Here is a 27,682-nt window from a genome sequence, read left to right as displayed (position 1 = left end):
ACATCTTTCTGATTCCAAGTTCAGTTTTCTATCCTCCAGTCTACCTGGCTGCCTTGAGATCATACAAGCAGGCGATCCAGGATTTTAACTCACATCTTCTGACACCAGACACTCTACACCAAAACTGCCTTCTTGAGGTAAAGGGACCTCTGAAATAAGCCAACACCTGTGACCCAGATAGAAATATATTTCTATCTAATGTTGTAATTGGGAGGCTGGGCAAGTCACTTTACCCTCTTTGCCTCAATTTCCTCACCTGTAAAATGAAGCAGAGAAGGAAATGGCAAAAAATTCCAGGATCTTTGCCAAAACAACCCAGATGGAATCACAAAGAGTCAGACACAACTAAAATGACTGAATAACAAGTTAATTTCCCAGTTCTGACTATTTCTAGCTGAGTGACCTTAAACAATTTCTTTAGTCTTTCATCTATAAAACAGTACTCAGTACCCAGTGTTCAGGGATGTTGTAAAGAAAGGGGTTTGGGCTGGTCATGTCAATATTTGCCATATCCATTACCTTCCAATTATTTTTTAAAGTTAATTTTTGTTTCAATGAATACAATCCATCTTCTCTCCCTCTCCCTCCTCATCTATTGAAAAAGAAAAACAAAATTCTTGTAACAAATCTATGTGCCAGGTACTATGCTAAGTGTGTTACAATTATTATCCAAATTGAACTTAACACCAACCTTGGAGGTAGGTGTTATTATTATCATCCCCATTTTATAGAAAACTGAGGCAAACAATAGTTAAGTGCTTTTCTAGGGTCATATAACTAGTGTCTGAGGTCATATTTGAACTCAGGTCTTCCTGGCTTCAGGCACAATACTCTATTTACTATGTCACCTAGCTGCTCTATAAAGCATGATCAAGCAAAAGAAATTCCCATATTGGTCAATCTGTGCCCCACTCCTTCCCCACCACACAACATATGTCTCAGTCTGCACTTTGAATCCATCCCCTCTAGACCATGAAGTGGGGAGCTTGTTCACCATTAGTTTTCTGGAATTTTGGCTGATCTTTGCATAGATCAGAGTTCTTCAGTCTTTCAAAGTTGTTCTTTACAATGCTGTTGTCCTTGTATAAACTGTTGGAGTTCTGTTTACTTTACTTTGTATCGGTTCATACCGATGGTTTCTCCAAAACTATCCCATTCATCATTTCTTACAGTACAATAATATTTCATCAAGTCTTTGAAATCCTTTCCTTAGGGGAAATAACCACGCTATGTAGTCATGAGACTTCTGTGGGGGTCTCCAGGTCTTTGGATCCTCTCACTTCTGGTCCAAATTTTCCAACGCTTTGCTCACCCAGATCAACTCTCCCCATTTTCTCATTGAAGTTACTTCAATGTGCATACAATATATGCTGATTTAATTTTGAGGTATGGATTAAATTCTTTGTAGAGTTTCTCTCCCTCTTCATGGTCTGCAATACTTATTGATGTACAAATTATTTTCATAGTTGTGCTTTTTAAAATACTTCATCACAGGCACTAAGTTGAGAAATGACCAAAGGTCTCATGGAGTCATGTTTCTTGCTTGTTGCCTTTGAGAATACGTTAAAAACTGTTCACGTGAGTACTCATTTGGTTTTTTTTAATATTTTCTTTTTTCCAATTACAGGCAAAAACATTTTAAACATTCATTTTTTAAAATTTTGAGTTCCAAATTTTCTCTCTCCTTCTATCCCCTCCAACCTCATTGAGAAGGCAAACAATGTGATATGCTTGCATGTGCAGCCATGTAACACATGTCTACATATTAGTTATGTTGTGAAAGAAAACATACCCACATCCCCTAAGAACAGTAAAGTAAAGAACCACAAAGTATACTTCAATCAGCATTCACATTCCATCAGTTCTTTCTTTGGAGATGGCATTTTTCATCATAAGTCCTTCAGAACTGTTCTGGATCATTGTGTTGCTGAGAATAGCTAAATCCCTCACAATTGATCATTATACAATGTGGCTGTTACTGTGTACAGTGTTCTCCTGTTTCTGCTCACTTCGCTTTGTATCAGTTCATGCAAGTCTTTCCAGGTTTTTCTGAAACCATCCTGCTCATCATTTCTTATAGCACAATAGTATTCCATGACAATCATATATCACAACTTGTTCAGCCATTTGCCAATTGATAGGCATGCCCTCAATTTCCAATTCTTTGCCACTACAAAAAGAGTAGCTATAAATATTTTTATACATACAGATCCTTTTCCTTTTTAACAAGTTTTTTTAAATCTCTTGGGGATACAACCCTAGTAGTGGTACTGCTGGATCAAAGTGTTTTATGCCCCTTTGGACTATGATTGGATTAGTTCATAGCTCTACCAATAGTGCTTTAGTGTCCCAGTTTTCCCACATCCCCTCCAATATTTGTCATTTTCCTTTTCTGTTGTATTAGCCAATCTGATAGATGTGAGGTGGTAACTCAGAGTTGTTTTAATTTACATTTCTCTAATCAGTAGTGATTTAGAGCATTTTTTTCTTAAGAGAGCTTTGATTACTTCCTCTGGAAATTACCTGTTCATATCTTTTGAATGTTTATCAACAAGGGAAGAAATGCCCTCCCCAATATTACTGGAGGTCCAAGGGAGACAATTCTTTTTAAAAAAATTTATTTATTTTAGTTTTTAACATTCACTTCCACAAGATTTTGAGTTTCAAATTTTATCCCCATCTTTCCACTCCCCTACCTCAAGATGTCATACATTCTGATTAGGGGCAACTAGGTGGTGCAGTGGATAGAGCACCAGTGCAGGAGTCAGGAGGACCTGAGCTCCAATCTCACTTCAGACACTTGACACTCACTAGCTGTGTGACCTTGGGCAAGTCACTTAACCCCAACTGCCTCATCCTGGGTCATCTCCAGTCATCCTGATGAATATCTGGTCACTGGATTCAGATGGCTCTGGAGGAGAAGTGAGGCTGGTGACCTGCACAGCCTTCCCTCACTCAAAACAAAGTCAAGTGCAAGTCATGTCATTTTTTCTCTGATGGCATGGTCTTCTTCTTCCTCAATGAAAGACAAACACACACACCAACTGATTACCCTTTCCCCCAATCTGTCCTCTCTTCTGTCTCTCTACCCCCACTCACTTCTCTTCTCTCCTTCCCCTTTTATTTTCCTTTAAGGTAAGATAGATTTCTATATCCCATTTCCTGTGTATCTTATTTCCCAGCTGCATGAAAAAACAATTTTAACATTAACTTTTAAAACTTTGAGTTCCAGATTCTCTAAGGGAGAGAAATCTTGAGAAAAGGGCAATAGATCAGAATGGATAAAGCCACACTTAGAGATCAAAGAGCAGTCAGATTCTCCTGACAAGTCTGTCCCTTTGGGCCACAGAAAACCAGTCATAAGAAGGAAGCTCTTGTATACGGCATCTGTATCCCCAAACTCCCTGACAAATCCCATGAACATAAGGATCCAGTGGGCACATCCAGATGACTGGGAGGGCCTTCCTACTGACAAAAGTACAAATCCTGTCATTTTATCAGTTGAGTAAAGGGGACTCCAAAAATGAAGGAAGGGTCTTCCTCATCATCCCTGCTATACTTCAAAGCTCTGCTCAAGACCTTCCTTCTACCCAGAGTCTTTCTTGTTCTCCCTAACTCCTGGCATCTCCAATTTATTGTGTATATACCTTTTATAGAGCTGGAATTTTCTGATCCATATGTCTGTTATTTCCCAAATAGAATGTAAGCTTCCTTGAGGATAGGTATTAATTTGGTTTCCCCCCCCATATCCCCAGCTTCTACCATAGTACCTGGTACATAGTAGGCATTTAACACCTCCTGAGTAATTAAATTCTTCCCTCTACAGATTATATCTTGGTTGAAGCAGAGAAAAGTGAAGGGAATCCCAGTTCCCAGTGTGTTATTCAGTGTTTGATTCAGTTTTATCATCAGATCCTCCTTCTATGGAAAATTGCCATGTATGTGCCTGAAATCCCAACAGATGAGACCAAGACCCACTACATTTTTGTCCCCTTCCAGGCCTGGGAGTTTGCTGGCAGTGACTTCCTCTGGGCTGGCCTGGTCACCACCCTCTGTGGCTACATCGAGGAGAAGTATTGGCTGCCACTGATTTTTTACAAGCTTTTTGGGATTCCTGTCCAGGATCCCTCAGAAGCCCCCAAAAAGCAAATGAAGCGTTGGCTTATACAAATTTTTCTTACTTTCTTGGTGATGATTCTCATTCTTATTGGCTTGTGTTCCTATATTTTTGATTTGGACACCTCTAACACCATGGAGGGACTCTTGATTCCTGGGGCTATAATAAGTGTGATGACTCTGTGGAATTTTGTTCGTGGGATATATGCATTTTTCCAGAACTCTAAGGAAAGCATCAATAAACTCATGAACAGTAGCAAGGTGTCTAACCAGCTTGGCTTCATGCATTCTGTGAAGGAGAAGATCGAGGTCCTCACCAAGTTCCTCTGTGTCTTGGGGGCATACAACAAACAGCAGATCAAGGTGGTGCTTCAGATCAGCCATCTGGATGCCTGCTCCCCTGAGAAGGTGATGGGGGCCCTGGAAGCCCTCCGCATCCTCCACTCAGACTCTGAAGCCCCATTTATCTCCATCTTGGCTGCTGACTCCAAGGTTGTTGCTGAGAGTGTGGAGAGGTCCAGGAGGGTAGGCAGCCTTACTGGGAGTGGCTACCAGTACCTGAATCAATTCATCACTCTTCCCTTTTCTGTGCTCCACATGAACAAGGAAGCCAAGAAGAATCTCTTAGATGAGATTAAACATTCAGAAAGGACAGACAAACAGAACTACCAGATAAAGAAGAAGAGGTGGCAGCTTGGAAACCACAATGGAGACTTTGAAGATGGGAGAAAGGGCAACAGGGATCTGGAGACCAGTGTCACTGACCAATTCCAGGCCATCATAACCCATCTTAAAAAGAAGATTGCTAAGTTTCTCCCAAATAACCAAGCTCACATGGAACGAATGGTCTACACCAGCTGGATCACCCTGAACCTCAGAGAACAGAAATTCGATGATAAGCCAAGATTAGCACAAAAGCAGATACTGTCCATGGAAGAAGAGGTATGGCCCATAAAGGAAGGACAGAAACAACAGCTGCAGAAGACAAATTGGAAGCCAAATTGTGAGAGGTGGGACCAGAACAGAGTGGTCCACAGAGAAGTGATTGCCTGGGTCCTCTTGGCCAATGAGTGGCCTTGTCGGGTGAGCTGGATGCTCCAGTGTGCTCAAGATGACCAGCAGTGGAGGGAGATACGTGAGCATAGCAAGGGACAGAATGACCCACAGCCCAGTGGCATCAAGCAGCAGCCCACAGTGGGGACCCAAAGGAATCTTACAAATGCCAACATACCCTATGTTCCTGAAGCCCATGACTCCATCAAGCTGGAGGATAGCCTGGGAAAGGCATTTATCAAGGCTGTGGCTGAGTTGGACAGTATCAAGGAAGAAGTAACAAAATTAATGGAACTGGATGGGGACCCTGAGATCTTCTTGAAAATGCTCCATTTCCTAGATGAGGAGTTCAGATTCACTGTGCAGAAGGCCCTCGACTATTGGGACATCACAACCAACCTGGATGGGTCCCTGAAGCGACACATGGAGCTGATCCGGGGCAGCAGGACACTGAAGCAAGCTGCCAGGTGTCAGCGGTTCCTCCCACTGTCCCTGCTGAAGATGTCCACAGAAGACGTGTGCCAGGTGGTAAGGAGCAGGGAGGTGGGAGGTGGGGGTCTGCTCTGTCTCCTCCCTTCATCACACTCTTCCTTTCCCTTCCCAGCTCTTCTCTCCTCCCTCTTCCTTCTCTTGCCAAAGAAGGTACTGTAGTGCCTGAGCAAAGCAGAATTGCAAAAATGTGTGCTGCACAGATTTGGAGCCATCTCCACTGCAAATGTTCATGTGGACTATTTGTGCCCAACCTATGGTAGAGCTCATATTGGTGATCAATCACTCAGATCCTGACCTAGTGATATCATTTTGGTCCTCTTTGAGCACAAAGAACAGAAGCTACCCTCATTTCTTCCCTTTGGAGAACTGGGATTGGAAAGAATCTATTTAGGGCCAGAGAACAAGTCACTCCCTAATCCTTGACCATTCTCTTTCTCCCATAGCTGGAGCAGAATGCCAGAGCACTGGGCATCTCTGATACCAACATGAAGCAGTACATAGAGAAGATTCGCAAGGAGAACCTGAGTGGAAGAGCCCTGGTTTACAGCCTCAACTCTGAGATCAGGCAGACCCTAGGCATGACTCTGGGGGACTGGACCAGCTTCAGTATCAGCTTCCTCAATGTTCTGCCTGAGACCAACTCCACCTTAGCAGCTACCCTGAGAAAGTAGAGCTTTGAGGGGGAAAGTAGGCAGTGCCATTTTGGGAGCAGGGGATCAGCTGAAATTGTAGGACCAATTAGACTGAAGTCCCAACTTATCATGGCGTTTAAGGTCCCCTTCCTCTATCTGTCCCTTCCACTCAAGTTAGCATGGCATCCTCCCTGCCCTCTGTACTCATCATTATTATTGGCACTTTCGCTCAGGCTGTCCCCTCTCCCATACTCTACTTCACACCACACAACAATGTTTAGTTTATTGCTGAATAGAGTTCATTATATTATGTGATTATACCCTTGAAATTATTCACAGCAGCAGGTGTGCTGCCACAATTGGTGTTACATATGCATATTACACATATAAAGTCATGAAAAACATATATCTGTATTAGCTATGCTCCCAGAAAAGTAGTAAGAAAGAGAAATATGCCTCAATAATCATCCTGAGTCTATCAGTTCTCTATGTGGATATATATAGCATTTTTCATCATGAGTTCTTTGGAATTGTGGTGGATCATTGTATTACTAAGATAGCCAAATCTTTCACAGTTCATTATTCTTAGAATATTACTATTACCAGTAGTAAATAACCATAGTAATTTAGGATTTGATAAACCCAAAGATCCAAGCTCTTGGGACAAAAACTCCACATTTGACAAAACTTCTGGGACAATTAAAAAACAGTTTGGTGGAAACCAAGTATAGACCAACATCTTACACCATATAACAAGATAAGATCAAAATGGGTCCAAGATTTAGACATAAATGGTGATACTGTATACAAATTAGGGGAGCATGGAATGGTAAACCTGTCAGACCTATTGATAAGGGAAGAATCTGTGACCATATGAGAGATAGAAAGCATTATGAGATATAAAATGGATAATTTTGATTATATTACAATAAAATACTTTTGCACAAACAAAACCAATGCAGCCAAGAGCAGAAAAAAAGAAAGGCGGGGAGGAAATTCTTATAGCAATTGTTACTGATAAAGGCCTTATTTCTCTAATATGTAGAGAATTTCATCACAGTTATAAGAATCTGAGTCATTCCCCAAAAGATAAATGGTTAAAGCATATGAACAGGCAGTTTTCAGATAAAAGAAATCCAAGCTATCTATAATCAAATAAAAAAAAGTTCTATTCTCGCCATTGATTACCTCTCACCCCTATGAGATTGGCTAACATGACAGAAAAGACAAATGACAAATATTAGAGAAGATGTGGGAAAATTTTCACACTAATGCATTTTTTGAGGAGTTGTGAACTGATCCAATTTGAGAGTAGTTTGGAACTATGTCCAAATGGTGAGAGGTGGGACCAGAACAGAGAGGTCCAAAGGGCAACCAAACTGTGCATACCCTTTGATCCAGCAATACCACTGCTACATCTGTATCTCAGAAAAATGGAAAAGGACCCACAAGTATAAAAATATTTACAGCAGCTCTTTTTGTGGTGACAAAGATTTGTAAATTGAGGGGATGTTCATCAATAGGGGAATGGCTGAACAAGTTGTGGTATATGATTTTCATGGAATACTATTGTGTTATAAGAAATGATGAGCAGACAGACTTCAAAAAAAAAAACCTGAAATTGCTTACATGAACTGATGCACAGTTCAGAACATGCACATAGAGATATGCATGGGGACTCATCGTAGAAAATGAGATCCAGGACAGATAGACAAAGGGGATCTTCTATCTTATCTTGTAGTTTCAGAGTAATTCCCTCTTACCCCTCCTTCTCTTCTTGGCCCAGTGTTATGGCAATTCAAATGGGAAGATCGTCCCATTCACTAATAGGTCCACGTGACCGGCCTGGGTCACATGGAAGTCTGAGTCACATGGAGCCTGTAGTGGGAGGAATTTATTGAATGGATGGAACAGGAAAGGTGGAAGAGGAAGAGGCAGAGCTAGAGCAGAGTTGAGAGGAAATTGGTCAGAGAGCAGTCAGAGCTAGGAAAGATGCAGGCAAGCAGCGAGCTGGCTAGTGTGTGTGAAAGAGATTATTTGTGATTTTATTTAAGGGAACTGGTTTTTTGGAAGCCTAACAGCAGAAAGGCTTGGGGATGTTGTTGTCCTCTGCATTGTTATTGTGTATATATTTTTGTTACTATGATGGATTTGGTTTTCTGGTGTCTGAATAAATGTTTTGGTTCTATCTTCCATGTGGAGAGTCTGTTGTATTTCATGATTCAGAATTGCATCAGAATATTCATATCCACCATAGTCGGTGTGAATATTGTGTTGGTGTTATACCCAGGATGCCTATGTCAACAAAATTTACAGTCTCCCTATGTGTTAACCATAATATGGGAAAGGAATTTCTTAATTGGATAGATTGTAAATACAATAAGATAAGAGAATGAAAAAGTGTCCATTGAAAGTACAGATCCAGGATGACTGTGTTTCTTTTATCATTAGCACCACTATTCATATGTATAATATACATATATATGTGTGTGTTTATGTATATGTATATGTAGTCAAGGACATATGGAAGTATGTTATATCTATATATCTATATCTATTATATATATACACATACATACACATATGCATATACATACATACACATATCTCTCTCTGTGTGTATGTATGTATGTATATCTATATATCTATATATATCTCCATGAAATTGCAAGATAAAATAGTCCCATTATTCAGGATACTGTCCAGTTCAAGTCATCCTGTTGTAGACAGACATAAACAGAACAATGCTCTTGATTGGCTTCATCTGACCTTGTAGTTGCTGACATAGGAAGGGGCATTTTGGGTTCACTCAGAGAGCAAAACAAAGCATGTCTGTTATGCCAGAGCATGCAAAGCATTATGGTAGGTTAAGCTCAGAATGGGCCCAAATGTCTTTCTCCTGATTGGCCGATCCAAGTTTTAGGCCTTTCTCAGATCTTGGGGGTTCAAAATGGTTCACATTCCTTTCTTTTTGGTAATAGGTGCACCAAAAGGCATCACTCATAGACCAAAGACGTCTTGGGAAATCTTCACTCATCCTGAGGGAGTGTCAAGTGATGTCCACTTAGAGGGGGCATCTTCAGATGACCCAGGCAACCACATCCACAAGTTGACAGCTGTGGGAATAGTCAGGAAGGTCAGATGGGGGTCTTAGGAGACATATGAGTTGGCAGTTGAGAGAAAACATCATAACATAGGTTCTTGGTTAATGGCATACAGATATAGTTCAGTCTCCCAGCCATGCAGGGCTAGGTTCGAACAATATAATAAAGTTTTTCTCACAATTCCCGTAATTACATTAAGTCAGGTACAGATTAAACTACTTAGGGTAATAACAATAGACTAGTTTTGAGAAGGGAGATTTACATGGCACCAAGATAACCAAGAAAACTTCATCATGGACAATGCAAAGCATCACAATCATTTTCACCAACGTTAACTAACATTAAGTCTCCTTGTATGCCACTAATCCATTCTCAATGTTCTTAAGCAGTACCTTTTGAGTCCCAGACATCTCATATAGTTATTTGGTCCCTAGATATTGTTTCTTGGACAAAAGGGTTTATTCTCAGCACAACTCTAAAAGGGAGTTCTGCTTCTCTGGTTCATATCTAGAAGGTCCTCTATAATTTCAACTTATTAAGAGAAAGAAACAAAATTAGAGTGCATGTACATTTTATTTCTCTCAAAGCTTGCAGAATATGCATATAGAAATACACATGGGGGCTCATTGTGCAAACGAGTCCAGGGACACGCAGACAAAGGGGATCTTACATCTTCAGAGTAATTCCCTCTTACCCCTCCTTCCCTTCCTGCCTCGGGATGCCTAGGTCAGCCAAAATTATAGTGTCTATATGTGTTAACCATAATATGAGAAAGGAATTTCTTAATTGGATAGATTGCAAATACTATAAGATGAGAGAAAGTCAAAATGTCCATTGAAATTATAGATCACAGGTGTCTCTGTTTCTTTTATCATTAACATGACTATATATATATATATATATACATACATGTGTGTACATACATACATAAGTATTTTTTCATAACATATGTCCATAAAATACCAAGATAAGAAAAGTCTCATTATTCAAGACAGTACCCAGTTCAAGATGCTTTGTCCTTGCTAGTCATAAACAGAAGAATGCTCTTGTCCAGCTTCATCTGGCCTTGTTATTGCTGACACAGAAAGGGGGCATTTTGAGTTCACTCAGAGATCAAAGCAAAGCTTGTCTGTTATGCCAGAGCATGCAAAGCATTATGGTAGGTTAAGCTCAGAGTGGGCAAAAATGTCTTTCTTCTGCTTGATCAATCCAGGTTTTAGGTCTTGCTCAGGTGGTGGAAGGTCAGAATGGTTTAGAGAGGGCTTCACATACCTTACTCCCTTTCATTTACCCTGTCTTTTGTTTTTTTTGTATCCTCAGCTCTTAGCACAATACCTGGCACACACTAAGTGCTTAATAAATGCTTACTGACTGACGGTCACTAACCCCCAAGAAAGGGTGTTGGCCATGAGGTTTCACCAAAAGAACGATAGGCTCTCTCTCTAATCCAGTGACCTAGTCATAGCAAATGCCTCATGTAGGAGACACTCCATCTCCTGACGCCAGGCGTTTTTATTGATTGTGTCCTATGTCTGGAATTCTGTTCTTCCTCATCTCTGCCTCCTGGTTTTCCTGTAGTAGGAGCTCAATAAGTGCTTGATGAATTGACTAGAATTGAATGGTTGGTTAGTTGGTCGACCTTCTTTCTTGTTGGGGTCAAGTTATTATGTATCTGACTGTGGCTGATCAGACCAACATGAGTTCACAATGCTCTCCCACAGGTCAGGCACAGATAGTCCCTGTGAACATTTGGGATGGATTCTCTACATTTGTGCATCTCATGTTTCTTCTGATCTACTTCAATTCTGCTTTACTCATAGAGCACAGCATCTTCTCTCATGTGGGCATGCCATGCTGCACAGTCCTGCACCAGTGTCTCCCACATCTCATAATCAATTCCTAAGTTCTTAGGAGAGACCTTGAGAGTCTCTTTGTATCGCTTCTTTTCACCACCATGTGAACGCTTGCTCTGTGTGAATTCTCCATAAAATAAGTCTTCTTGGTAAGCATACATTTTGCATTCAAACAATGTGGCCAGCCCATCGGAACTGTGCTCTCTGAAGCAGAGTTTCAATGCTTGGCCGTTTAGTACAAGAAAGTACCTCAGTGTCTAGTATCTTATCCAGATGGGCTAAACTAGGTTGAGGGAAACCAAGGGTTCTCAAGCCCATCAAGTTAGTGGGGTGTCTACCCCAAGCATGTAAAGACTTCCTCTGGTGGAAAGGGCAGATGAAAACAGTTTGTTTCAACGACCCTGAAGGCAGGTGAAGCAGATGCCTGTGGAGCACTTAGAGCTTGGCTAGACACTGAATACCCCAAGGTCATCCATTGCATTTTGAGCCATCACCAGGTCTCTTGACTCTGACCAGCCACTGGACTGAGATGATTTTAGAGGAGACAATGAGGCCAACTACTTCTTGCAATTCTGCCTCACTTAAATCCAGTTTTTCCATGAATCAAAAGACATTACCCATACCATTTTACCATTTTACCTATCTCAAAGTCCTGTGGTGACAGGCAAGTGGGGAAGCAGCGGATGTAGACACAGTGGGAGGTGTAGGCACAACCCTGCACATAGGCTGCCCAGACCACAGGATCGTCTTCTCACTGAAATCAGCAGTGGGATTTGGCAGCCTCCTGGTATCTGAGCAGCTATGGAGAGCACTTATCTCTTCCTGGTGTGAGGAAGGGGTTAGAAAATGTGCCCTAAAAAAAAAGAACAGAATGTCTGTGATGGCAATCAAAGTAGGATCTTTTGCTGTTTTTGTTTCAGTAGAATCAAATGCTCTGATTAAATCTTGACTTTTTCAATCAAGAGCCTTTCCAAGGAGTAAAGTACAGAAACACAAGTTTCTTTAACTAGAAACAGTGTATGTATTTGTATTGTTAGCTATTTTAATGTGATGAAAGTTCTTTCCCATCCATTGATGGGCCTGCCCATGGTGGGAAGCTTGATTAGGTGGAGTTGTTTCATAGAAGGGTCCCAAGCACCTTTTGTTTTTTTCTGTTGAAGCACTAGGTCAAAGGGTTGTGATGCCCTCTGGCTCTAATAAAGGTATAAATACTCTGAGTTGAGGTTTTACTTTGGGGTTTAGTTTTTGCAAGAAGGTTTGAGGGCCAGATGAGGACTCTGGGAAGCCACTAATGAGCCCCCCAAATCCAGAGACCTGATACTGCTCAAGATGACTGGAGATGACCCAAGATACACTGGGAGACCATGGACCCTTTAGGCCAAGGTCTTTGCAGGCACTCACTTAGGGTGAGGCAATGCCCATTCATTGAATAGGCCTGTTTAAGACCTGCTTGGCAAGGAGATCAGAGCAGTCAATATTTAAAGAAATGCATTCAAACTGTTCACTGGAAGGTCAAATAGTTAAAAAGAAGGTGGAGTACTTTGGCCACATAATGAGAAGACCAGACTCATTGAAAAGATCCTGATGTTGGGAAAAACTGAAGGCAAAAGGAAAAGGGGACAGCAGAGGATGAGATGGAGAGAGGGTATCATGGGAACAATGACATGAGCCTGGACACTCTTGGAGAGATAGTATAGAAGGCCTAGTGTCCATGGGGCCACAAAGTGCTAGACATGCCTGAATGACAACCACAAAAAACTAATTGACTCATTTGTCCCCACCTGAGTTTAAGCTCCAGGAAAATGTGCCGCTATAGCCCCTCCCCCACTAAGATTCTTATCTCCTTCCCAGCTTGCCATCACTCAAAAGGAAAACAGTCATATTATCGTTGAAAGTACAGTTTTTGAATGAAATTGGAAAAGACAGAGAATAAACCCCTGGCTGCTCTATTGATCTGGAAGATACCTGGAGAATATTCATCTCCCTTTCTTGTCTTCCACTGCAGTGGATCAGAACAAATGTATAACCTTCAGGTTCATGAATTCCTGGGTTCTACTTTTTTAAAAAATTTATTTATTCATTCTTAGTTTTCAACATTCATTTCCACAAGATTTTGAGTTCCAAATTTTCTCCCCATCTCTCCCCTCCACCCATCTGAAGACACCATGCATTCTGATTACCCTTTACCCCAATTTGCCCTCCCTTCTATCACACCTCTCCCTTCTCTTATCCCCATCCCCTCTATTTTCTTGAAGGGCAAGATAGATTTCTATACCACATTGCCTGTATATCTTATTTTCCAGTTGCATGTAAAAACATTTTTTAACATTCGTTTTTAAAACTTTGAGTTCCAACTTCTCTCCCTTCCTCCCTCCCCACCCATCCCCACTGAGAAGGCAAGCAATGCGATATAGGTTATACATGTGTAGTTATGCAAAAGACTTCCATAAAAGTCATATTGTGAAAGACTATCTATATTTCCCTCCATCCTATCCTGCCCCCCATTTATTATGTTCTCTCTTTAGAAATTGTCCCTCCCCAAAAGTGTTTACTTCTAATTACTCCCTGCTCCCATTTTCCCTCCCTTCTGTCATTCCCCCATACCCCACTTACCCCCTTCTCCCCTACTTTCCTGTAGTGTAAGATAGATTTTCATACCAAGTTGAGTGTGCATGTTATTTCCTCCTTAAACCAAATGTGATGAGAGTAAGCTTCACATTTTCCCTCTCACCTCCCCCCTTTTCCACTCCATTGAAAAGCTTTTCTTGTCTCTTATGAGAGATAATTTGCCCCATTCTATTTCTCCCTTTCTCCTCCCAATATATTTCTCTCTCACCCTTTAATTATATTTTTTTAGATACTATCCCTTCCTATTCAACTCACCCTGTGCCTTCTGTCTATATGTTTATAATCCCTCCAACTACCCAAATACTGAGAAGTTTCAAGAGTTACAAATATTATCTTTCCATGTAGGAATGTAAACAGTGAAACTTTAGGAAGTCTCTTATGATTTCCCTTTCCTGCTTACCTTTTCATGTTTTTCTTGATTCTTGTGTTTGAAAATCACATTTTCTACTCAGCTCTGGTCTTTTCATCAAGAATGCTTGAAAGTCCTCTATTTCATTGAATGAACATTTTTTTTTCCTGCAGTATTATACTCAGTTTTGCTGGGTAGGTGACTCTTGGTTTTAATCCTAGCTCTTTGACTTCTAGAATATCATTTCAAACTGTTCAATTCCTTAATGTAGAAACTACTAGATCTTGTGTCATCCTGATTGTGTTTCCACAATACTCAAATTGTTTCTTTCTGGCTGCTTGCAATATTTTCTCCTTGACCTGTGAACTCTGGAATTTGACTACAATATTCCTAGGAGTTTTCCTTTTAGAATCTTTTTCAGGAGGAGATGGGGGGATTCTTTCAATATTTATTTTACCCTCTGATTGTAGAACATCAGGGAAGTTTTCCTTGAAAATTTCATGAAAGAGAATGTCTAGGTTCTTTTTTTGATCATGACTTTCAGGTAGTTCCATAATTTTAAAATTATTTCTCCTGGATCCATTTTCTAGGTCAGTTGTTTTTTCAATGAGATATTTCACATTGTCTGACATTTTTTTCCATTCCTTTGGTTTTGTTTTATAATTTCTTGATTTTCCATAAAGTCATTAGCTTCCATCTGCTCCACTCCAGTCTTTAAGGAATTATTTTCTTCAGTGAACTTTTGAAACTCCTTTGCCATCTGGCCTGTTCTTTTTAGGGCATTCTTCTCCTCATTAGCTTTTTGGATCTCTTTTGCCATTTGGGTTAGTCTGTTTTTTACAGTGTTATTTTCTTCAACAGTTTTTGAGGTCTCCTTTAGCAAGCAGTTGAGACGTTTTTCATGATTTTCTTGCATCACTCTCATTTCTCTTCCCAATTTTTGCTCTACTTCTCTTACTTGATTTTCGAAATCCTTTTTGATCTCTTCCATGACCTGAGACCAATTCATATTTTTCTTCAGGGCTTTGGATGGAGGAGCTTTGACTTTGTTTTCTTCTGTTTGCATGCTTTGGTCTTCCTTATTACCAAAGTAAGATTCTATAGTGTGATTCTTTTTCTGGTTTTTGCTCATTTCCCTAGCCATTTCCTTGACTTTTGAGCTCTTTGTCAAGGTAGAACTTTGCTTCCAGTGGGGGTGGGATGTGTACTGTCAGCCTCTCGATTCCCCCATAATCTGTGGTCCTAGAACTCCAGAAACAGTCACTGTCTCTGCCCTTGCTGCTACTGTGGATGCTGGTGGGTTTCTCCCCAACCTCCTGCCTCAGCCACCCTGGGCCTGGGGCCAGACTACTCCACTCTCCTGCACTAGTCCCACAGGCTTTTTCCACTGACCTTCAAATTTATCCTCAGCATTTTGGGGTCATGAAATCTGGAAACCACCATAGGTGTTAGAGATTCATTCTCTCCAAGGCCTGCTCAGGCCTCCTCTGTGTACTCATGGCCAACACTGAACTATGCTCTGCTCCCAGGGTGGTATGATAGACACTTCCCAGAAACCTTCCAGTCTGTCATGGGCTGGAGATTTGCTTCACTCTGTCATTCGGTATGTTCTGTAGTTCCAGAATTTGTTTAGAGCCATTTATTTACAGAAGTTTGACTGGGCTTGGGGATAACACTCTAGAAAGTTTGTGCTGTTACTCCACCATCTTGGCTCCATCCCCAGTTCTATTTTCGTAAGGGGAAGGCAACAAATATTTTAAACCCCTACAATGTGTCATACCCTGTGCTGAATGCTTTACAAATATTATCTTATTCAATCTCATAGTAACCCTGGAAGGTAAGTGCTATTAAAATGATCTCCATTTTACAGTTAAGGAATCTGAGGCAGAGAGAGGTTAAGTTACTTGCCTAGGGGCACACAGCTAGTTAACTATGGGTTTCACCTCAGGTTTTTCTAATTTTCAGCCCAGGACTCTACTACTCACTTAGCTGCCTTGGTGATCGTAATAATACTAACAAGATAGGGACAGCTAGGTAGTGCAGTGGATAGAGCACCAGTGCAGGAGTCAGGAGGACCTGAGTTCAAATCTCACCTCAGACATTTGACACTCACTAACTGTGTCACCTTGGGCAAGTCACTTAACCCCAATTACCTTATCCTTGGTCATCTCCAGTCATCCTGATGAATGTCTGGTCACTGGATTCAGATGGTTCTGGAGGAGAAGTGAGACTGGTGACCTGCACAGCCCTCCCTCACTCAAAAAATAAAGTCAAGTGCAAGTCATGTGATCATTTCTCTGATGGCATGGCCTTCTTTAGCAATGAAGGATGAACACACACAATACTAACAAGAACAACAAATAGCAGCTAGCATTTATGCAGTGCTTCTTCTGCTCCAGGGACTGTGCTAACTCCTTTGCAAGTAAGTCATTTGGTCTTCAAAATAGCCCTAGAAGATAGGTGCTATTTCACAGGTGAGGAAACTCTGTGGCAGGCAGAAATTAAGTTACTTTCCCAAAATCACACAGTGAGTAAGTGTCTAAGGCAGGATTTGAACTCAGGCTTTCCTGACTCCAGGCCCAGCATTCTATCCACTACTTCACCTAGCTGTCTAGAGTACCCTTCATAAGGTGATAAGCATGCCATGGGCCAATATTCCAGAGCTAGGTTCTTTCCACAAGATTCTAGGAGAACAACCTGAGGGGTTTGAGGGTGTCTCTGGGGCTGCACTGCCTGTATTTCTCCCCACTGTTAGGTGCCACAGACTAGTGCCCATCACTTCAATTTCCTTTCCGTCAATTTAATTTAACATCAATTGAGTTTTACAAAGGGATGTTGACTTTAAAGATATAACAAGAACCTCTGCAGTGCTTTAAGGGCACATTCTCTTCTATCTTACCTTGGTTTCTGGGAAGAGATTTAGCTGAGTTTCTATTATCCTACAAAATTCATGTCCAAAGGTAGCATTAATGAAGGATGACTCTTGGTCCCAGCTACTGCTGAGGTGGGTCCTGAGGGTTACCTCTGAAGGGTCATTCCTTTCTCTTTGGGGATTGATACTGAACTGGATGCAAAACCTGGGTACTGGAATATCAGGAACAAAGATTAAGGCAGGCAAAGAAACTGGGCCAGTATTCTCAGGGCCATAAGCCCTTAGTGGGGAAAAAGTCCAAGATCTCTTTCCTTACAGCGTTGTCTTTCACTAGATTTAATCATGGAAGGAGTGAAACCATTAGATACATATGAAGAGAATAAAGCAAAGAGCATGGCGCAGACCAACTAAGGTCTTTTGGGAGATGACCCAAGTTCTGGTCTGACAGCCAATCAAAAAAGACTTCTAACTACTAGTGGTAGGCTAACTGAAGTCATTATGTTCCACCATCTCTCCAAGGTATTTCCATTTCATATCATCACTACATTCCAAGAAACAAAGTCTTTAACCTCTCCCACATGGGGAATTTGCTGATCAGACACGACCAAGCATGCTGATGAACTCTGAACATGTACTAGGAGTCCCTAGTTTTGGGGGCAAAGGAGAGAAATAGTCTCACCAATATCTACTCCAACTCCTGGTGGTGTGGTATCAATTGAGGATTTCAGCTCAAGAGATATCCTGAATTTGAGAATCTCCTCCACTCAGCACCCTGACACTTTCTCTGGCTAGTCTAAGGTAGAACTCTATGGTGTTTCCAATATCCTTCAAGCTATTGTTTCTGACATCTTCCCCCTGCAAAATAATAACAATAACCAAAAGAGAAGAGGGAGACTTCTGTACAGCAGGTAGAGTAACCCTTTCCTTGTACGCTGCAAATCCACTTTCCACGTGGTCTCTCTCCATCACCCCTACCATCAATCAGTTAACTGACTACTTTAAAAGCCCCACTCATATTTAACGAAAATACATTTGAACAATTCATCTCCTCCTCTATAATTCCTGTTCTGTTCTCTGTAAACTAGGAATTTGAGAAGTTGCTGTGTCAAGAACCCAAGCTGTTTCAAAACATGGTTTTTATACTTCTTCCCCTCAGTGAAAGATTTTGCAGTACCTGCAAAATTACAGGAAATGCCCATTAACAAATACAGATACTCGTAACAAGTATCATAAGCCTCAAATTGCAATGCAAATAAGAGAAATAGTCTAATAGCACAAGCAATTATTGTACAGTAACATTTTTATAGTATTCATATTAACAGTATTTGAGATAAACTTAGCAAAAGCATCACTTTAGAGATGCTTACTGATGGATGTAAGGGTGTAAGGTGTGTTCAGGGAGGATCAGTACCATTGGTGTGATGGCTGCCAAGCTCTTTTGGGGGCTCTTTCCACCTTTGGTGTCCACCTGTTCCCCCTAACTGTTATCTGTAGCTCCAAGAAGCTGCAGCATGTGCAGCAGCCACACCCCGATAAACCATTTCAGCAGACAGGCCAAACCAGTTTGAGGATAACCAAGGGCTCTGAAACCCTTTGGTGAGTTAGGGAGGTATCTACACCAAGCATGTGAAGACTTCTTCTGATGGAATAGGCAGATGGAAATAATTTGTTCCAACAGCAATGAAGGGAGATGAAGTAGGAGATGTGGAATGCATAGAGCTTGGTTAGACCCTAAAGACACCAAGGTCATTCATTGCATCCTGAGCCATCACCAGCCATCTTGACTTTGTCCTGCCACTGGACTATGATGACTCTGGATGAAAGAGTGAGGCTGATGACTTCATGTAACTCTGCCTCACTTAAATCTGCTTTACACACAAATCAAAAGACTTCACTCATACCATTTCATTATTATGCCTCAAAGTCCTGTGCCAACAGGCAAGTGATGAAGCAGCAGATGCAGATACGTTGGGAGCTGTAGTCACAACCCTGCACACAGGTGGCCCAGGTCATAGGGTCGTTTCTCACTGGAAGCAGCAGTGGAACTTGGCAGCCCCCTGGGTGTCTGAGCAGCCTTTTAAGAATTGTACTGCTTACCTCCTGGTGTGAGGAAGGGGGCTAGAAGAGGTGCCCTAAACATTGTCTGTTTACCCAGCCCTGGCCTGATTACCGCGGCAGGAGAAGAATCCCACTATGTGGTCAAAACACAAAAAAATGTACAAAATGTACAAAAACATTTGCAAAGATGATTCCACTCAACACTGGCACATGGAATGTGTGTACACTAATAGCCAACACAAAATCCAGAAGACCTGAAAGAAGAACTGCCCTTGTTGCAAGAGAACTCAACAGGTATTGCATCCAAATAGCAGCCCTGAATGAAACAAGATTGGCAAATGAAGGCCAGCTTACTGAAGTTGGAGCTGGATACACCTTTCTCTGGAATGGGTGCATTTAAGGGGAAGGCCTTGAAGCTGGCATGAGTTTGGCAATCAAAACTAATCTAATAAGCAAGCTGGTATGCCTGCCAAAAAGAGTGAATGACAGGCTCATGACAAGGCGATTGTCACTCGCAGGAAAATGCCATGCCATCATCAGTGCCTATGCTCCCACCATGAGAAACCCTGAGGAAGTCAAAGAAAAATTTTATGAAGACCTAGAGACCTTTATCGTCAATGTGCCAAAAGAGGACAAGCTTATAATTCTGGGTAACTTTAATGCTAGAGTAGGCTCAGACTACCATACTTGGCAGGGAGTCCTAGGGAGGAATGGAATTGGAAACAGCAACAGCAATGGTCATTTGCTGCTGAAGACTTGTGCATCACATGCCTTCATCACCAACACTGTCTTCGGTTTACCTAAACACAATAACACTTCATGGATGCACCCTCGCAGCAAACATTGGCATCTAATAGACTATGTGACTGTAAGGAGAAGAAACAGACAAGATGTGAGAGTGACAAAGGCAATGTGTGGTGTAGAGTACTGGACTGATCATAGACTTATCCTTTCCAAGCTAAATATTTGCATTTGTCAAAAGCGCTGCCCCCAAAGCAAAATGACTACCAGAAGAATTAATGTCAAGGAATTAGAGCTCTTTTCTGAGAGTGAACAGTTTGTTGCTAACTTGGAGGAAAAGCTGAGCCAACACACAGTTGGCAACTGTGGAGCAGAAAAGGAGTGGGCAACTTTCAGAGATTTGGTGTATAGCACTGCATTTGCTCATCTGGGTAGGAACACTCACAAACAACAAGACTGGTCTGATGAAAATAATGGGGAAATTCAGAAACTGCTAAATGAAAAATGAGAACTCCACAGGATTTACCAGCAGGATAGTTCATCCACCTCTAAGAAGGCAGCATTTAATCCCATCAAAAGCAAAGTACAAGCAAAGTTTAGAGAGATGCAGGATTCCTGGCTCAGTAAGAAAGCAGATGAAATTCAGTTTTATGCTGATAGTAACAAGCCAAAGTGCTTTTATGATTCTCTAAAAGCTATTTATGGACCAAAAACCTATGGTGCATCATAACTACTCAGTGCTGATGGACCCACATTGATTAGCAATAAGGACATGATCCTAGAGAGATGGACTGAACACTTCCATAGTATTCTCAACAGACTATCATCAATCAGTGCTGAGGTCATTGACCGTTTACCTCAGGTTGAAGTCAATCCCTTCTTAGCTGAACTTCCAACTGAAGAAGAGGTTTTGAGGGCCATTAGGCTCCTTTCATGTGGCAAATCACCTGGTGCTGATTCTATTCCAGATGAGATTTACAAGGTAGGGGTACCATTGCTCATACAAAAGATGACTGAAATTTTCTAGGTTATATGACAAGAGGAGGTTATCCTCCAGGAGTTCAAGGATGCCTCCACTTTCCATCTCTATAACGGTAAAGGGAATAGATTGTCCTGAGACGATCACAGCGGGGTCTCTCTCTTAGTCATTGCTGGCAAAATTCTTGTTAGAGTCCTCCTTAATATGCTGATCCTTTACCTGAAAGATGGTCATATACCTGAGAGCCAGTGTGGCTTCAGAAGGGGTCGAGTAACAGTTGATATGGTGTTTGTTGCCCGACAACTCCAGGAGAAATGCCGGGAGCAGAACTGAGGTCTGTACACAACGTTTGTAGATCTGACCAAGGCCTTTGACACTGTCAGTCATGAGGGCTTCTGGAAAATTATGTCAAAATTTGGTTGTCCAGAGAAGTTCATCAATATCGTATGTCAATTTCATGATGGCATGTTTGCCTGGGTTCTGGATAATTGACAATGCTCTCTTGCCTTCTCAGTCACCAATGGAGCAAAACAGGGCTGTGTGCTTGCTCCCATGCTTTTTAGCATGATGTTTTCAGTCATGCTGACAAATGATTTCATTGAGAATGAACATGGCATCAAGGTCAACTACTGTATTGATGGTAAATTCTTCAATTTGAAAAGGCTACAAGCCAAGACCAAAGTGGAGGAAGTGTTGGTGCATGATATTCTGTTTGCAGATGATTGCGAACTCAATGCAGCCTCTGAAGCTGAGATGCAGTTCTCTGCTGCCTGTGCTAATTTTGGCTTAATAATTAACACCAAGAAAACAAAGGTGCTCCATCAGCCACCACCACACCTTCCTTACATGTAACCCTTGGTTACAACAAACGGAGAAGTTTTGAATGCTGTGGATAAGTTCACTTACCTTGGTAGTGTACTTTCCAGGGATGTACACATTGACAATGAGGTTGACTCATGCATTGCCAGAGCTAGCTCAGTGTTTGAGAGGCTCTGAAGAAAAGTTTGGGAGAGAAGGGGTATTAGACTGACTACCAAACTGAAGGTCTACAGAGCCACTGTGCTGGCCTCATTGTTGTGTGTCTGTGAAACATGGACAGTCTACCAGCACCATGTCAGGAAACTGAATTGCTTCCATTTGAAGTGTCTTAGGAAGATTCTGAGGATCACTTGGCAGGATAAAGTACCAGACACTGAAGTCCTTGCTGGAGCTGAACTACCAAGGATTCAAACTGTGCTTCAGAGAGCGCAACTCCAATGGGTGGGCCATGTTGTTCAAATGCAAAATGTACGCTTGTCAAAAAGATTATTTTATGGAGAACTCACATGGGGCAGGCGATCACATGATCAGAAGAAATGATACAAGGACACTCTTAAGATCTCTCTCAAGAACTTTGGATTTGACTCTGCCACATGGGAGACACTGGCACAGGACCTCTCAGCATGGAGTGCCCACATCAGAAAGGGTGTTGTGCTCTATGAGCAAAGCAGAATTGAAACAGCACAAAAGAAATGTAGGATGTGCAAATTTGGAGTATCCACCCGAAATATTCACACAAACTATCTGTGCCTAACCTGTGGTAGAGCATTCCAAGCTCTTATTGGTCTGATCAGCCACAGTTGGACACACTGAAATTTCATTTTATCATAGTGATGTCATTTTGGTCCTCTTTGAAGACGAAGGACAACAACCAACCAACCAACTGATGGATGAAGGAATTCATTGTTTTCTTCACCCTCAGTAGGAAGACTAATTCCTCTACAGGGAAAAGGTAGTTGTGATGAATTGTCTTTGTATGCCTCCCATTCCTATGAGTCTATTCAGTAAATACTCAACCTGCCATATCTCTCTATTTGGTTTGGAGTGACTTTCCGTCTTGCTTTCTGCCTTGATGGTCCTGAGGTACTGCTTCACCTTCTGTTGTGATCTTAAATTTTTCAGTGAAATATGAGGCAAGGATGTAGGACATTCTTCACCCGTTCCTGGAGCCATTAATGGCAGCTTTGGAAAGTCATGTGACAGAATTTTATCCAGGTTGTTCAGAGAATGGAGTTCCTGATAGTCACATGTCTTAGGGAGTCCCTGATGGTAGCCTCTGTAGCAACTCCAAGTTGAAGAGAGTTATAATCTAGCCTTCTAGCCATAAATGGGGCCATTCTTGGACAGAACCAGCTTTAGGGGGTGCCTTGAAAGTAATTCCAAATTTGAGAGTTCTGAAATCTGAACTTCTTTGAAAAGGAGAATTTTCCCTCCGTGTGTGACTCCAGATGTTAGAAGAAGCCATAGAACAGTATGTTTGCTGAATTTGGAGTTAGAAGTCCTGGATTTGTATCCCACCTCTCCCACTTTCCTACCTGTGTGACCTTATGAAAATCATTTAACCTTATAGTTCCTTAACTCTAAAATGAGAGAGATGGATTAAATAGGCTATAAGGTCCCTTCAGGATCAAAATCTATGATGCAATGGCATTTCCTATGGGAGAACACACAACCTGGACTTTGTCCCCTGCTATTGCTGTGAGTTATTTGGATTGGGTGCTTTTAATGGGCTAGGGGGTGTCTCTCCAGTAATGCCAGGAGCATTTTGCTGCTAGGAGAGTTCGTATTCTTAGGATACCTTGGAGATCTAGGTAGGTATCATTTTTAATACTTTCCACTATTCTAGTGAGCCCCACTTTATCTCCATAGAGATCTTCCAAATGCTTGGACTCTCCTGAAAGGAGAGCTCACTTAGGGTTGCTATGTAGGTAATATCCAGACATTCCAGAAAATTCCTTCATTTTTGTTAAAAAACTTATTGCTAGCATTTTTTTTTATATTACCAGAATCTATCCCAGTATCATTTCTCCTCCATCTTCCAAAGATGGATCCATATAACAAATAACATTTTTTTAACAATTGATTTGTTTTCAGTTTTCAACAATCACTTCCATAAACCTTAAATTTTCTCTCCCTCCCTCCCATCTCCTCCCCAAGACAGCATGCAATCTTATATGGGTTCTACACATACATTCTTATTAAACATTTTCACATTGGTCATGTTGCATAGAAGAATTAAAAGGAATGGGAGTAATCATGAGAAAAACCAAAACAAAACACAACAAAGAGAAAATAGTCTGCTTCACTGTGAGCTCTGATTCCATAGTTCTTTCTCTGGATGTGTATGGTATTTTACCTCAAGAGTCCTTTGGAAATGTAAAACATGGCATTTCTGTGAAGGGCTAAGTCTATCAGAAACAGTCCTCACACACTGTGGCTGTTACTGTGTATAATGTTCTCCTGATTCTGCTCCTTTCACTCACCATCAATTCATATAAGGTTTTCCAGACTTTTCTGAAGTTCGACTGTTCATCATTTCTTATAGTACAATAGTATTTCATCACAATCATTCCTCCATTGATGTGCATCCCCTCAATTTCCAATTCTTGGCCACCAGAAAGAGAGCTGCTAAAAATATTTTTGTACTTGTGGGACCTCTTCCCATTTTTATGATCTCTTTGGGATACAGTCCTAGAAGTAATTTTGCTGGGTCAAAGGGTATGCATATTTTTGTAGCCCTTTGGGCATAGTTCCAAATTGCTCTACAGAATGGTTGGATCAGCTCACAGCTTCACCAACTATGAATTAATGTTCCAAGTCTCCCACATCTTCTCCAACACAAATAACATTTTTGAAAGAAAAATTTTTTGTTGCTAAGTCATGTTCAACTTTTTGTGACCCCATTTGGAGTTTTCTTGGCAAAGATAATGGAGTAGTTTGCCATTTCCTTCTCTGGTTCATTTTTCAGATGAGGAAACTGAAGCAAACAGGGTGAAGTGACTTGCCCAGGGTGACACAGCTAGTAAATGTCTAAGATCAGATTTGCACTCAGTCAGATGAGTCTTCCTGACCCCAGGTCCGGGACTTTCTTTGCTGTACCACCTAGCTGTCTTAAAATAAAAGAAGTTAAAAAATAAACAAAATGGATGAATACACTGAAAAAGGTTGGAAATGTGTACCACACCTGTGGAACTCCCACTTCTGCAAAGGAATAGGGTTGGGCTATCTTCTTTTACCTCTTCGTTAGAGTCATGTTTTTCCTTTTTAAGCCTTCAATGTTTGTTTTTGATTCTGTTATGTGTGCCTCTAATAAATTATATTTGTTCATATTTTACTCTCTCATTGGTTGAGAAGTTATTTAAATATTCCACACCTGTGGAACTCCCACTTCTGAGGAATAGGGTTGGGCTATTTTTTATAGCCAAGTTTATCCTTTGTAATCCTGCAACATTTACTTTTGATTTCTGATATATGTGCCTCTAACAAATTATATTTGTTCATATCTTACTCTGTCATTGGTTGAGAAGTTATTTAAATATTCATCTGGGGATCCAGAGTCAGAGAGGACATCAGGACTTGGGTGTCTCTTCAAGCACAAGGTACTTCCTTTGCCTCCTCAGCACCTGAAGTTCCTGTTGGATGGTGGTGAATGGGGCTGTAGTAGGTGCGTTTGTGACATGAGGACAAAGATGAGGAGATAAAGTGGTCTGGTCTCTAGCAGGTAGGCTTAGCCCTTTCAGTGCCTTCCTCCCTCTCCTCCACATTTTGCAGATCTTTTGATTCTTTAGGTCTCCACTCAGGTTGACCCATCCCTCACCCAGGAAGGCTTCATGGCCAGACCCGGTCCCTTGCCTTCTTTCCTCTCTGTGAGTTCCTCTACCCTTTCAAGGGGAGCCCCATACAGCGCTGGGATTTCCAGAGAGATTTCGGAGGGCTTCCTTGAAAGGAAACTTATCTTACCAGCTCTAGTCAGGGAGATCATCCAGCCGCCCCAGCTGTCTGGGCAGCTAAGAGCTGGGGACTTAAGGGAATGTGTTTCTTCATCTGTAAAACGGGCATTAGAATGAATGGGCACTTACCTTTCAGGGTTGCTATGAGGATAAAATGAGATATTTGTAAAGTGTTTTGCAAACCTTAAAATGTTATAGAAAGGTTAGCTAATGAGGATGATGTCTCTCTCTCCAGGTGCTAGATGCAGCATTGTGTGAGTGACAAGGCCTCAGAATTTGGGATGGCATCAGAACAAATGATTCCCAGTGAGTCTGGTGGTGGAGGATGATGGTCCCAGAATATTTGAACCTCCCATATGAAACCCAAACCAGAGGCTATGTTTAAGGACCATGGCCATTTCAGAAGGGCACATACAGCAGAATTCCACGCTGGACATTGACCTCAAGGCCCCTCCAGAGTCTTTCAAGGCCAAGAATCTTAAATTCATTGCAACTTTTTGTCTCTAACTTCATCCCATCCCTTCCAGACCCTGGTTCTGAGAGGTTACTTGTCTAATCCTACCCTCCTCCCCTATTCCCCTTCCATCACTTCCATCACTCCATTCTTGTTTGGGGTCTCTTAGGATAGGACTGGACCTGGTGATGGGGACTGGAAAAGCATGCTGTGAGGGATGGGTGGAAAGACATGGAGATCTGAGGCTGTTGAAGGGAAGATTTTGGGGTGGGGACTTGATGGCTCTCTTCAAATATTCAAAGGTCTGTGGTGGGAAAGAAGGATGAGAATTGTTGTCTTTTGCCTCAGGAAGCAAGATTAAGATTAACTTACAAAGGTACACATTTAAAAAAAAATCATATTTATTTTATTTTCTTAAAGACTGACCTCCTATCCCTTCCCTTCCCTTTTTGTCCCCTTCACTGAGAAAGTAAGAAAATCAAAATCCCCTATGACAAATATGTATAGTCAATCAATTACATTGACCATGTCCAAAAAAAGTCATGTCTCAGTCTGTCCCTTGTATCCATCAGCTCTCTTTTTGGAGGTGGGTCCTGTGTTTCATCTTGAGTCCTTGGAAATTATGATTCATCATTGTGTTGATCAGAATCCCTAAGTCTTTCAAAGCTGTTTGTCTTTACAATATTGTCTTTGAATAAATCGCTCTCCCAGTTCAGTTCCATTGAGTTTCCTTCAGGTGCTACAAGTCTCCTCAGATTTCTCTGAAACAATCCCTTTCATCATTTCAGATGGATCTGGGTTCCATCACATACATATTCAGCCATTCCCAGTTGATGGGCACTGCCTCAGTTTTCAATTCTTTGCCACCACAAAAAGAACTGCTAGAAATATTGTTGCATATATAAGTCCCTTTTCTCTTTCTTTGAAGGGAGGCAGATTTAGACTCAGTGTAGAGTAAAGGCTTCCTGATAGTGAGGGTTGTTCTATAATGGAGTGTTGGGGGTGTAAGCTCAGTTTTCACGTGGACAGTCTTGGGCAGGTAAAAGTGAGGACCTCTAAACCTCAGAGTTCTCACGAGGCCCCCCAGGGAACAGCTGGGGATTGAGGCGTGAAACATGGGCTATCTCGTGCATTTCCACCTCTTCTCAGTGGGAAACTTGCTGGGGAGAGCATCCCACCCTTGAGATTGGTCCATGGTCTGAGCACACCTGTTGTTAATTAGCTAGGGGCTGAGAGCAGGCACGGTATTCATGTGCAAACTATGCGGCAGGAGAGCTTAAGTAGGGACAGGAAAGCCTGAAGGCCTTCTTCTAGCTGTGGGGTCCCCTTTGGGGTCCCTCCCCGCTCTTCTTGCTGCAGGGCCCTTAGAGGGAAGAAGGTCCCTCCCCTCTTCCACTCCCATCCTCTTGCTGTATGATCCTTGCCCCTTGGGAGGAGGAGGATTCCTCTCCTCTGGGGAAGAATTTGCCCTGCATATGGATACATAACTAAGACCCTGAATAAAGCCTAACCCTTGTTTGACTCTGGGAAGTCTCTTCTCTCAATACATTTATCTGGATGGCCACCGAAGACCTGAGAAAGG

General features: G+C 41.7%; 1 protein-coding gene across 1 annotated transcript; it reads left to right on the top strand.

Annotated features, from left to right (window-relative positions):
• Positions 1–3,842: 3,842 nt before the first annotated feature.
• LOC140503832 (NTPase KAP family P-loop domain-containing protein 1-like) lies at positions 3,843–8,480 on the top strand. The gene is made up of 2 exons (XM_072608171.1): positions 3,843–5,697; positions 6,105–8,480. The coding sequence occupies exons 1-2, from the start codon at positions 3,937–3,939 to the stop codon at positions 6,330–6,332; spliced, it is 1,989 nt and encodes a 662-aa protein (XP_072464272.1). The 5' UTR covers positions 3,843–3,936; the 3' UTR covers positions 6,333–8,480.
• The last annotated feature ends 19,202 nt before the right edge of the window (positions 8,481–27,682 follow it).

Source organism: Notamacropus eugenii, chromosome 5 (assembly GCF_028372415.1).
Source record: "Notamacropus eugenii isolate mMacEug1 chromosome 5, mMacEug1.pri_v2, whole genome shotgun sequence".
Taxonomy (NCBI): Eukaryota; Metazoa; Chordata; class Mammalia; order Diprotodontia; family Macropodidae; genus Notamacropus; species Notamacropus eugenii.
This window is presented reverse-complemented; position numbering and strand designations above follow the sequence as displayed.

Bases quoted from the DNA above. Each gene is read 5' to 3' on its own strand.
- LOC140503832 (XM_072608171.1), top strand. From the start codon at position 3,937: ATGTATGTGCCTGAAATCCCAACAGATGAGACCAAGACCCACTACATT. The intron at 5,698-6,104 runs GTAAGGAGCAGG...TTTCTCCCATAG, and splicing joins CAGAAGACGTGTGCCAGGTG to CTGGAGCAGAATGCCAGAGC.